The sequence below is a fragment of the Polyodon spathula genome, chromosome 15 (genome assembly GCF_017654505.1).
Source record: "Polyodon spathula isolate WHYD16114869_AA chromosome 15, ASM1765450v1, whole genome shotgun sequence".
Classification (NCBI taxonomy): domain Eukaryota; kingdom Metazoa; phylum Chordata; class Actinopteri; order Acipenseriformes; family Polyodontidae; genus Polyodon; species Polyodon spathula.
In genome coordinates this window covers 5,698,752-5,712,568 of record NC_054548.1, presented here as the reverse complement: position 1 = coordinate 5,712,568, position 13,817 = coordinate 5,698,752, and the positions used below count along the sequence as shown (strand labels likewise).

The window sequence follows — 13,817 nt, the reverse complement described above, 5'->3', positions numbered from 1 at the left end:
AAAATGCACTGATACATATTTTTAAAAACAGTTTACTCACTCTGAACAGCTACACATACATGTGGTGTGTTACTTATGTTTGGCCATTTAATTGTGTTGATCATTTTTATATTACTCATTTTTTTGGTATTTATTCATACATAATCTATTATCCAATCAAGTCACTCCATTCATAAATGCTCAATTTTTACAAAACAGTTGAATTTAAAATTCATACTACATACATGTTTCAATTAGTCTTGCTCCTAATTAAAGACAGTTTATAATACATTAAGCTGAGCCTTATGTCATTTAAATTACACTATTGGGTGATAACCAATCGATTGCAATTTAATTGTTCTCTTAAAGCCAAAGAGCCTCAGCTGTAGATATTGACTTATTTTTATTTATCCAGTCTATCAGCAGAGATGCCACTTCTCATTTCCATTGTGGTTCTGACTGTTCAGTTTTACTGCTTGGTTGGTTGAAGGCACATATGAATTTACATGCCCCAGGCCAACACAATAAGTAAGTGCCTCAGCTGGGATTCTGGATCCCAGTCCTCAGCATTAACCTACTGGGCACTGACTTAATGTTTGCATTAAAAGAAAAACAAAACAAAACAACATCCTATAGCAAATCCTTGAGCTGTAAGTTTATTTTTTCCCTCATTCAGAAACAGTTGACTCATGTATATTTTAGTTAAGTGAACAACGACCTTCAGCAGAATGTGGAGGCCACATTCATTATATAGAACACCAAAGCTTTGGTAATGGGATGAGCAGTATTTCTGCATACATATTGAATAGAATGAGCAGACCGCAAACAAGTGTGGCTATTAAATCCTGTCATGGTGTATACTGTACATCAATACTGAACTGATGTCTTTTAAAATGCAAACAAGGTTTTAAATGATGTGCCCCTTCATTTCAGCTAGAGAATCCATTTCACACCATCTGCCTATCAGATGGTTAGAAACCAGGACTGCGTATTAATGCCACATGTTCGATCCTCGTGTACTGGCTAGATTCATACTGCTAATAGCTGCACTTGAGTCATGTCACTGAAATGTGTGTGACAGCTAAGCGATGAGATATTTATGAAGCTGCCTGTCCCTCGTAATAAACAGCGATGGAAATACCAGGTTTAAACTGGTTAGCAAAGGGCAGCATTTAAACATATAAGTGATTCAAACCTAGAAAGGTTCCATAGAGGGTCATCTGTCATGTCCATATTTTAAAAGCTTTCTTTGATGTCAAGTCAGGAAAACCTTAATACCCCCTTTCAATAAATTACTTTATCCCTCAGGTAATTCAAGTAACAACAGTGTGTTACCTCATGGTAACAAATCTCTATGGAGGAGGTTTCAGTTAGCTGTACCATAATGCAGTACAACAATAGCACTGTACTGTAAATATAAGTGGCAGCACTTTCAAATGTTGAAACATCTCAATATTTCACTATTTAAAGTAAACAGCTAACAAAATTATAATAAATATCACCTACTATATATTGTGATCACTTCATAGATCTCACTTTGTAATAGATTAAAGACTCTCATAATATGTATTTCCATGAAAGAGCACAGTCAACACTGAAAACATCACTAGGAAAGCAATGATTCGTTATCGCCAGAGCATGGACGAGTTGTTATGGTGGTTAGAATTCTTGTACAAAAAACAAAAAAAATTAAGTCAGTTCGCAAGCCTGATTTTTAATATGTATTTCTCAGAAAAACTTAAAAAAAAAAAAAAAAAACTTTCTGCAATTTAATTTCACTCCTTTTCAAGAACTCAAACTCCTGTAAACGTTATGATTGCCTTGCCCAGTGAACAATGGCAGCTTTATTTATGACAGATGTGTTTTCAATGTCGGCTGTGTTCTTCCATGCAAGCACATTGAAATATCTGTAAAGAACAGTCAATAAATGATCTTCCCTAATAGCTTCAAAAAGTACCAGTAAAAACATAGATTACACATTTACCAGAATTACCATTTACTATATGGGAACATTTGAGACCTATGAAGCGACATGTTGGGATTTACTGGAAATATTTGGTAGCCAGTCTTCACCTGTACTGCAATATTGTTTATATCTCGTACTTTTAATCACATCACAGAAAAGTACTGTAATACAGTCACATTTTTATGCAAAAACATTTATATGAATTTATCCCAGTGTATATCAATTTATTGCAGGTTTTTTTTTTTTAACTGGTAGTGGTCAGCAAAACACCATTTATTTATTTATTTATTTATTCATTCATTCATTTATGTAACTATATCCGCTTGGCAAGTCAGAGAAATACAGTTTTAGAAAACACATTAAGAGCTGGTACTGATATTGTTAAAATTGTATTATATATATTAAACAAAATACAAACACCAAGTGTCTTTTTTATACTAATATATCGCTTACTGTTACTGTCTATTTTAACATTGTAGCTTTGTTTCAAAATCTGCGCTTGGTGGATATTTATATGTTACGGTTCTGTAGCAGATGCTGAGTTTTACAGAGGATTTCTTCAAGCTGCTCAGAGACTGCCCGGAGCACACCTTCATGATGTCAACACGTTCAAGTCAAGGTACTACCTTGGATCAGGTAAAAAGCACCTTTTTCCGTGATACCTGTATGAGTGCAGTCTATAGAAAAGTGTTGACGTCTAGAAGACTTAAGCGTGGCAGTCCCAGACAAACAAAAAATCCTCAAAAACCTGCCCCTGGTTGTTGCTACAGTACTGTGAATATCCAAATCCAGTATTATTTTAAAATGAAACTACAGTGATAGTACAAGGACGTAACAGTAAGTAACAAGTTCATTATGGAAAAGACACAATGGTCTGTATCACTCAATCACCACTGGTATTACAACAGAATATTTTAATATGCCAACATAAGGGACTCCCAGCGCCTTAACCTTCCTAGTTTTAAATTGCATTCATTCAGCAGAGGGTGAACTACTGTTTCAAGGGTAGCTACAGTTATAAAGTGCTATGATGCTGAAGGTCAGAGGATCATTGCCTTTTTGCACACTTGAGATTTATTTTTGCTGCCAGATCGAACACTGCATCACTGTGTGTTTTAATGTGCTTTTGCTCCCATGACAACTCTGTGACATCTGTAAGAGAATTCCTTTATTCTTCCAGAGCTGCAGTGTGAATAATATTGGTTTTGTGGATGGGTTTTAGTCAGATAGGCATAGAGCCAGTGAATGCCAGTAGTAGCAAGCACATTAATGACTATATAGGCTCTCCAGAGTGTAGGTTTTGACATTGTTTTCTACCTCTTTCATGTTGAAATGCCATAGCTTCTTTCAAGTTTAGTCAGAAAGGAAAAAAAAACTGTAGTGATATTTTAGGTTGCAAATCAAAGCTGACCCTTTTTTTTATTATAAAATACAAAAGACCAGCCACATTGTTAATGTTAAAGCCAGTGCGAATTGGAATTAAAGTGTTCTTTATTATATTTGAGTTTGTGTCTGGGTGGATAGGGGTTGAGAGGGTTCTAGGTTTGTACTGGGTTCACGATTAGGGGTAACACTTGTGTTCATCTCGTGTTTCCCTCTAAAAAAACAGAGCAGTGGAGGAGAGTTGGTGGCATAAAACATATAAATCAGGCAGTCATGGAGCAACACATGAGAAAAGCAAGGGCCAGTATCACAAACAATCATATATAATAATAATAATAATAATAATAATAATAATAATAATAATAATAATAATAACAGGAAAATATAATTATTTCTGTAATTCATAGGCAACAAGTTTCAAAAGCAAAACTCAAGATAATGTACTTATGATGAAGAAAGCAGTGTTTGAGGCAAAGAACCCATCTGCAGGTACACCATAGTTTGTTAGATTTTTTTTAATGATTTTTTTAAACTGCTGCTGTATGCATTTCCTTTCAAATATTTGGGATTTTTTTAAAGACCACGTGTGTCATACTTCAGATTGTAGTGTTTCATTATAGTTGTGTTCAGAAATAAAAAAAAAATACATATTTTTTTGGAATACATTTTGGAGCACTGCAGTGCAGCAGGTTAAAACAGCCAAGGCGTGTCAGTAAATGCACAAATCCGACACACGGCGATGCTGTGGTGATATCCAAACTCAATGTGAGGTAAAGAAGATATGATCATCCTGCTCATCATGTCATTGTTGTGTTGGGCCACCAGGTCTCTCAGCCGCAGCAGCTGCAGCTGCTGCTGCAACAAATGCTGCCATTGCAGAGGCCATGAAGGTGAAGAAGATCAAGTTAGAAGTCATGAGCAGCTACCACAGCAGCAATAACCAGCATGGGGCAGATTCAGAGAACAGAGACCTGAATTCCAGCGTGGGTGAGTGACTCTCTGATATTTTCATTGACTAAATCCCTTAATTTGACTTTTTTTTTCCCCAGTGTACTTATGTACCCTTTTGTACTTATGCAGTTGAGTCAAAACCAAATATACTATATGTATTTGACTGCAGTGCAGTTGGAGCTCAACCACAATACAAAATAAAACAGTACAAGATCCAATCAAACCAAAGGGAAACATGACAAAAAGAGGTGGAATTGTTTTGCACAGTGGCCTGTAATACTGTAACACCCAAACATAAGTGCACAACGCACAAGCATAACTGAGAAACATTAAGTTCAGGTAAGCAAGTACATACAAAACAGCTTTCTGTTTTAAACTGTATCACACCATATTTCTTAAAGCTGGAAGTCATCTGCCTTTGTTTCATTTGTGACTCAGTTTTATCTAAATCCAGGTGATGTCATGTGTTATATTTAGGACTGGTAAAAGGACTGTTTTGCAACTCATTTATGATTTTTATGTTCTTCACGAAAAGGCTGTTACAAAGGGTGACTTTAGTGTATATAACAAAGTGACTACATTACCCATAAAATCGCATGATAACAGAAAGGAGCGAGAACTATTTACTGTGCTACGAAGCCCGCTGGGTTTATAGTTGCCTCAATTCAACCTTAGAATGTAAACATTAGGGAATAAAACATAGTTTCAAGTTGAATCAAATTGTTGGCGTCTGTTCCTTTATAAACCAATAGTACAGAACAACTGGTATACTCTTGGCGTATCTTTGTTTTCGATAACATTTTCATTTTACCCACTATTACAGGAGGGATTCAAACAAACTGATATGTAGCCAAAAGTGGCTATGCTAAAATTGTAGCTTAATGAAAGTTAAAATAAAAAATACATTTGGGACAATTCATAAAATGACCAGAGCCAGTAATTTGAGCAATAAGGCCCCAGGTCCCCCACCCCCTTATCATAGCATGTACAAGTCTCAGCTGAGTTGTTAGGGTAACTTTTAAAAGTTGTGCAGATATAGGGGAGAATAACATTTATTTAACAGGCCTGATAGCTTAAACTCTTGCCTCCTGATCATTCATTTTGAGGATACAGTAGTTCTAAAACCCAGGGCTAGGCGCAGGACAAGTTTGAGGTGTGAGTTTCAATCCTTAATATATTAATTTTGTGAATATCTTTCTCTCAGGATTTAAAAAATGCACATCAACTGATTCACATTTTAGTCTGGAATGTGCTAATTTGTTCAACATGTAAGCAAATAATAAAACAAAAGGGAAAACAAATAAACAAACATACAGTAGAGGTAGTGTAAAGATTGGATGTACTGATTGCTTTTGTTTTTAAGTAAACTGACAGTCATTTCATTTGTGCATCCTGAAAAGAGATCTGAAAGTTTTGGGTAATTGGACTCCCTGTTTTAGAAACCCCCCCCCAAAAAAAAAAAAAAAAACTAAACATTTAAATATGAGGTTTTTCCAAAGCAGGATTAAAAAAAATGAACAAAGAAATACATCTGTCATACAATTTATTACACAGACACAATTATTTAGCGAGTGTCGTACATTTATTCTGACAGATAGAAGGAACATTTTAATATTCAGGGGTCTAGTTATTACTATGAAAATATGCCAGAGTCTTTCAGTGTAATGTGTTTTTATTATCCAGAAATGAAGTATGAACAGTTCTAGTATAATGTATATGTATATTATATGTCATGTTTTACATTTGTATTACTTTACACATGACTCATTAGTCGAATGTTTGTTGAGTAATTATTTGTTTGATTATTATCGACTTGAAATGCAGTCAATCTTTGACACCAAACATTCTGAAAACAACATGTATTATAAATATGTTTAACAAAAAAATGCATGGGAAATGAGGTCATAACTGCAGTGAAAAATGAGGCTAGGAGGTCACAGAAATCAAGATAAATGTGAATAAGAACAGCGGGGCTATGGCAATGAAGCTAATAAGAAACTGTTTTATCTGCTACAATTTAAATTGTAACCTTGAGCACACAGCCTCCCACTAGAATAATAATTCTAGTAAAACAGCCACTGAAGGTGTAGAAAGTGAGGCATTAGCGCTCTGAGTAAAATATATGGCAGTGACACCTTTCTCCCCCATCCACAATCAATTGGATTCTTTTACTTTAATATTTACTTGCGCCGATGAGATGCTCGTCGGCATGGTGATGAACAGTCTGCCACTGGCATTTGAAGGTGACCTGTCACTTTGTATGGACAAATCTCTCACTGGCAGAAATGTACAAAATAAATCATTAAAGCAGGCAGCCTCTCATTCCTGGATTTAAATCACCTCAGATTTATGATTTGAATTAATCCTTCGTTTGGTCAAAGAAATGGTTGCCGAGACAAATGATGTGCAGTACTGAAGCCATCCAAATATTGATTGCTGGATGTCTCCACAATCTCTTGTTTATATCAAGCACTGTATTGTGACAGGGTGGCCGATATGAGCCACACAGCTGATGAGGAAGAAGAATATTGCAAGCGCTATTCGGCTAGCTGAGATAGTCACAGAATACCTAGAAAAAATGATTTCTGTTTTATTCAGAAAGAAAGAAAAAAGAAAGAAAGCTTCACAGACATGTCAGTTTTACTGTGACAAAAAACAACAACATATACAGTATTGATATTATTTAATGTTTTATTGTTATAAATGCACATGATAATGGTATTGAAATACTAGTATTTTGAAACTGGAGTGAAATGCTTTATTTCTATAGAAAACATAAAGACCCAAAACTGTAACTTCTGGGTGAATGTTTTTTTGCTTCCCCCACAGAACTATGCCCTGAATTTGTGTCACTTTCCTGCTATGTACCTTACTCTCTCTGCATGGCATGTCATGAGTAAACTTTCCTATGAGTGCTCTTATTGTATTTAACTACCAGTGTACGGTCAACACATTATGCTCTCAACATTTTTTAACATAAATCATTTACAGATATAGCTGTAACTTGACTCGAGAGGAACTTTTTTTGACAGCAGCCCTTTCTGAGTCAGGCTACTGCAGTTAACAATGCAAGCACCCTGATTAGCAGGAAATGAGGTCATGACTATTTAAAATCAAGCGTTCAAACAGCTGCTTCCAGTAAAACCTGTTTGCTGAGATGTGTATCAACAAAATATTAACAAAGGCTTAAAATAATGTTCATATTGGCCCCATACCTCAGATCTATGTATATACAATATATAATGCACACAAGTCAGCAGCACGGTTGAGTACTGCACACACCTGCTGTTTATTTTGTATTTTTTTAGGACTGCTGAATTTAGCTGTTCTGACTATAGGAATAGAGTGGGCCCTCATGGCTATTTCTGTTGTCTTGACTTGTTAATGTCTTTAAGGTGCTGTGGTAAATGGGGTTGACTAAATGTGGGTAATATTGTAGAGGCTTTGAGCTATGCTGAAATCATTTTAAAGTCATTTTTTTCTAAACCCATCTCACCCCTTTATTTGACACTGTGTAAAAAATAATAGGAATGTGGGATTTTGTTTTGCAATCTGGTCAGACATCTTGTTGCATATATATATATATATATATATATATATATATATATATATATATATATATATATATAGCTAGAGCTACTTTTTTTCTCATTTTAACTTAACATGAGTGCATTTTAAACACTGTCTCTAGCTACACTCAAAACTGCAATAGTTTATTGAGCCTTCTTTTGTTAACCCCTTCTATTTTTTGTTTTAGCTGACAAGTAATATTGTTTCCGGTTCTTAAAGGAAATGCAGTATTTACAGCTCAGAACTAAACAGAAGCATTCTTTTAACAGATTTGCAACAATGAAAGAAAATGGTGACGAATTCCTTCTAATTTAAGTGACCTGGACAGAACCTATGTAGTAACTAGTACAAACTGTCGTCATTTCCTTATTCCAAACACATGTGCCTATTTCAAGAAGATTATTTGTGTAAGTTCAGGAAAATGTCAGGGAGACCTTGAGCATAAGAAAAGGAAACTGGTATTCAAGCCATTGGGTGTAGTTACACAACTGATTCCTTACCTCAGCAATGTTAATGGACCTCAAATCCTCTCTGTAATTAGATAAGGGAATTGCGTGTGTTATCAAACAGATGATGCTATAGTAATGAAATGATTGACAAGAAATTTAAGACTGTATACAATAGCCATTTAACTGTTTAACTGTATGCAGTAGCTGTTTAGAAGAAATACTTATTTTGAGTTTCACTGCTCATAGTGAAAAGATATGTGAGAGGGCTATGTGATTTACAAATCAAGTCATGACAGGTGTCTGTGAAGAAAGGAACTAGAGTGGAAGAAGTGAGAGATGATGGAAAGGCATCCTTCCATTCGAGGGGTCATCCTACTAATTCTCCCAGGCTTTCTTGTAGAAAGAGGCCAAGACTCAAGAGATGTATGTGGATTGAGACCGCAGCTGTAACTGTCGATGAGCTAATTGGTCCTTATCTCGCAGTCCCATTCATCTTCATTTTTTACCAATTACTGAGAATTATCTGTGTTCTCAGTTGGATATAAGAGTTAATCCTTTTTAGTTAAGCTGGTGGTACAGTTTTCAGATTTCAAATAGTGGGGGTGAAGCTGTCAGGGCACACAAGCTCTAGAACTCCACATTGTTACTGTATGGATGGGGTTGCCAACTGTCCGGTTTTAATGGAATTTGTAAGGTGCAAATAGTGGTGATGTCCGGTTTTGAAGAAATTGATAATTGGCAATCCTATGTATGCAATCAATTAACATTTGAATCCTGCGAAACAGAAAAGCATTTTTTTTTTTAAAGAGAAAAAGTACGTTGAGCAGTATCTGAAAAATAAGTGCAATGGTGAAGCAGCAAGGAAGCAGCTTATACTTGGAAATTTTTTTTCATAATATGCACATGCATATTGGTTTGTGACAGGCAGCCTGGCTCCAGACGCTTATGTTAAAGACATAATGTTAATGTTTTTAGTTATTAATTACGTCGTGCATTCATTAGTAAAACTGATGCAGCACTGGTTCATAGTGCAGCATGTGTCATGTGTCAAAATTCCCAACAGTAGCCACACTTCACAGCTTAAATAAAAACAAGTGTTGATTTTAAAGAATCCTGCTGACGAACACTAATGGTACTTATAGCAGACATCTAAATGTTTTCCTACGAGATCTTATTTCATATACATTTATAAATGCTTTGATCACACTACACCCCCCATCCCCCCAAACCTCTCAGACAATATGTTTTAATGTCTGTATACTAAAGTCTAAAAACACTGTATAGCAAAAGGGTTGGGGGTGCCTTCTGTTCACAGATATGGATCTGCTCAGTCACATGCAGTACCAGCTGTCATCTTAGCCTTACTGCTGTGATTAGTCTGTTTATGTCCTTTCTAATAATATTTCCATCTCTGTGAAAGGGCAAATGCATCATGGGCGTTTTCTCATCTTCTCCGCCACTGCAGACTGAGGAACGCGGCCTGCATCTGATATGTTTGCATTGCCAGAGTTAAATCTGTGTTGTTGTCACTTCAAGCTGTTGATAAATTGTGCAGCCAAGAGCAAGAGCTATTTCCTTGGGGGTCAAGCAAGAGAGTGGTAGGGACTGTACACAAAGAAGAGGGGCAGGCCAAGAGTGTTTAGACTTATTTGAAAGTAAAGTTGTTCTTACTCCTCAGGTCTGATTTAGTGTCCATGTAAACACCTGTTATAATTGCTGTACATTATTGTTATTCAGAGCTAAAGACTTACCATCACAATAAATTAATCAGGTTTCAAATAGCACTCTGGAAATGCTTCTGGTTTTACAACTGCTGTATACTACACATGCATTTTTAGATACTTACTTAATGAAAAACAATATGTATAGTAAACATACAGTTGTTTCCTGTCAGGGAAATTGTATGCCACTTTATTTGCTGGCATATATTTTCTTGACTTCTTTAGCATCCTTTTTCTGGGACAAAAGTGTATTTTAAGATATGTTCAGCTGACAAAGTGAGTTATTTTGAGAACCTTATTTGTAGTGTGTTTTAACCTTCTCCAGCAGAATACAGAGGAGAGCATATGCTTTGCTGAAGTAAAGTACCCTCCCCACAGTGCAGGGTGGTGCAGTGGTGGTACCATCTATTACCAACACAGAACAACGGGGTGAGGCATTTACATACATGCCAACAGTCCCTATATGGTCGGGACAGTTCCAATTTCCTACCAAATGTCCCGTGTCCAGATAGTCTAAAGTACATTTTTAAACATAAATTTAATAAATACAAGGAAAATATTTTAATAGATGCACTATAAGGTAGTGATGTTTTAGTTGCAGTAAGTTTATGCGTTTATACCAATATTTTCAGTGTTGTCTGCTTTAATTACCTCAGCTAAACATCTTTGATATTTAAAAGAAATAAATGACCAGTTTACGTGTCACTCCTGATCAGCTCCGGGCTGTGTTTTTCATTAATTGGATAAATTAATTAGGAAATGTTTGATTGCATGATGAGACATTAATTTAACTGTCCCTTTTTACTAATCTCTGTCAGGTTGAATTTACAGCTAGAACTGAGTGACCTTTGAAAGCTGAAATAGAAGTGGAGAGATAAACACAATTTGAAAAGACAATGTCACTTTTCATACATGTAATAAATAACATTCAACTGTGCTCAGATGATCTGTGCATTGTTTCCTGTCTGTTATTGTTTTTTTTAAAGTATCTATTATTTGACTAAAATGCAAATATAATGTTCATTATAATAATTCTGTTGCTCATTAGTAGAGCATCATCTCATCATGTAAGACTGAGATTAAGCTATTTAAATAATATAACACATTAGGGGTTTATATTATAGTAACAATGGCTATTTCAGTACACAATTAGGTTATTATTTCATTCCCAAGGAAGATTGCCACATTTTGATGTATACTTGACAAGTTCTGGAACAGTAAAATCAGAACAACTTGGTGGGGCATTGCTGCCCTTTTTAGCTCAGACTCCTGAGCAATCCCTCCGGACAGTGCAGGGTGGTGCAGTGGCGGTACTGTCTATTACCAACACAGAACAACGGGGTGAGGCATTTACATACATGACAACAGTCCCTATATGGGCGGGACAGTCCCAATTTCCTAACAGATGTCCCGCGTCCCGATGTAGAGGAAGAAAGTCCCGATATTTGCCCATAGAAAAAAATAAAATCATTTATTCTGCACAGTAGAGTTAGTGAAAACCACTCGCTGTGCTCTTGGTGCGGCTGATACATCTGCTGATCACTAACTTATACAAAGGTAAGAATGCTTCATTGTGTCTATTTTTGCTGTCATGATGGTTGTGTCGTGTTGAGTTTGGGGGGGGGGGGCGTCTATTATATGATAATGAGTGTTGTTTGTGATTGACTCCTCCCATGTGTATGAAACGTATGATGAGAGTTGCATTGAACAGTTTCCAAATGTTGGCAAGTATACATTTACAGTCAGTGTTATCAATATGGGAAAAGTAAGAACTTCGTTTTTAAAACCTGACAGTTCACTTATAAAAAATGTGAATAAAATGAATGACAATCACATGATTTCAACACGGGTTGGTCATGCATTATTCAAGTAGTATGAATAGGGTTATTTTTAAAAGGGGCAAAAGTAGCAACCTAATGTGTTTCTCTTGAATAATTCACTGAAATTGGAATGAATCCGGATTTTCAGTGTTGCTTCTTTTGAGAATCAGGCTGGTCTTCTTTGTATTACAGAAGTCTGCTACCAGATTGAATGTACTACACTTAGTTATTCTCTGTTCCTGGTGGATTTCTTTATATACAATATAAACAATTTGTTTTTGAGCTGTAAGGAGGTGGTGGTTTTGCAGTTTTGTTGCAAGGTACATTTTTTTTTTATCAGCATATCTGCCAAATCGTGCAGCTCGATCGCTTTAACTCTTTGAATTGATTCTTTATTCCTGCTCATTGTTTCTCATCGAGACAAACATTTATCATCCTTGGATCAATAAGAAGTGCTTTGGTATTTTCTCAATAGAATAATATGTGTCCCATTGTTTTCCAAAAGGTTAAAACAGTTTTTTTAATAGATTGCATCATTTACCAAATTGATTTTCTATGTAGTGTTAATCACAGATCCTGATCCATTTCATATACAGATTTATTTATTTGTTTTATATTTATATATATATATATATATATATATATATATATATATATATATATATATATATATATATATATATATATATAGATTGGACTGTTGAGGTCCGAAATACAAATTACATAGCATGTTTTTATTTTAGAAATAAAAGCTGTTTTAAAATTGCATTAAATCATTTGAACAACACTGAGTAAATCTGTGTGTGTGAGGAATTAAAGTTCTGATTGGTCTGTTGAGTTTTCAGTCAAAAGAAAATGTTGGCCTTGAAGCTGAACCTTTCTGACAGGTAAAAGACTTATCAAGTGATATATTGATAATACTCTGTTTTTCTATGATTATTATGCAAACTTACAGTAACATGTATTAGTAGTACACTTTATTTTTTATCACTGCATTCCTTTTTTGTTTGCAAATAATGTGTATCCATTTCCAAATCGAAAAAATGACCCACTGACCAGCTGCAACTGGGTTTACTCAAAACAATATGAAGGAAGGATATTTAGTGATTGATAATACTGTTTCATGTGTTTTATTTAAAAGCCTGACCCGAATGACAACCAAACTGCATTGACTGAAAGCAATCTTTTTAAAAGGGACTCTGCTAAGTATCAGACTAAAATGATTCCTCTGTCTGGTTGTGTGTCAAAGCCTGTGTGGTTTTTATTGATTGTTCTTGAATATATTGCACCCCTGATTGAAACAGCTGCTGGTAATGTCCTTTTCCTCACAACACCATCTGTAGTTTATTGTGAATGATAAAGGACAAATTTAAACTGAAACCAATTCAAATACAGATGAAGGCCTCCAGTCAGTAATGCATGCTGAAGGCCAGTGTCTTGGCATCCCAAGCCATCTGTAGACTGCTAATTATGTTAAGGAGCTTTGGGTTACCAGTCGTTCTGGACCCAGTTTTGCTCTGTGTGAATTCAAAAATTCATCATGATGAATCAAACGTTTAACTTGCCTTTAATGCATGCTGCACAGTAAAAAATAAACTGTATTTGAAACTATAGGTATACAGTAGGCATAAGGTGAATTTACACTTGCACAAATACTCCAGAACCAAGAGAACGTATTCTGGAAGATTTTGCTGTCCTGTTATCTTCTCAAAAGTTGGAGTTAGTTTCTGGCACAGTCTTAATATTTGCTAGTGTAATCTCATTGAGGACATGTTCCGGAACGATTCAGGAAAATTCCCCAGAAGTTTCGGAAACCTTTCTAAATGATTCTAGAACGCAAGTTTAAACACAGCAATAGTCAATATCCCCTTTCACACTAGCATGCTCTATATGGGTTGGAAACTGGTAACATGTGCGTTGGCTATGCAATTTCACATTGCTTTTGATAAAGCAGGGTAGACCTGGGTAAACAATATGC

General features: G+C 35.6%; 1 protein-coding gene across 7 annotated transcripts in view; it reads left to right on the top strand.

The window, feature by feature from the left end:
- Nucleotides 1-13,817, top strand: part of LOC121327720 (dachshund homolog 1-like) — a 160,691-nt gene that overhangs the window by 85,621 nt on the left and 61,253 nt on the right. For 3 of the 7 annotated variants that reach the window (XM_041271873.1, XM_041271871.1, XM_041271876.1), the window contains 2 exons: nt 2,477-2,581; nt 4,154-4,315. In XM_041271873.1, coding sequence (XP_041127807.1) covers nt 2,477-2,581; nt 4,154-4,315 — 267 coding nt within the window. The remainder of the gene's footprint in view (nt 1-2,476; nt 2,582-4,153; nt 4,316-13,817) is intronic. The other 4 variants (XM_041271874.1, XM_041271872.1, XM_041271877.1 and 1 more) reach the window with 2 other exon arrangements.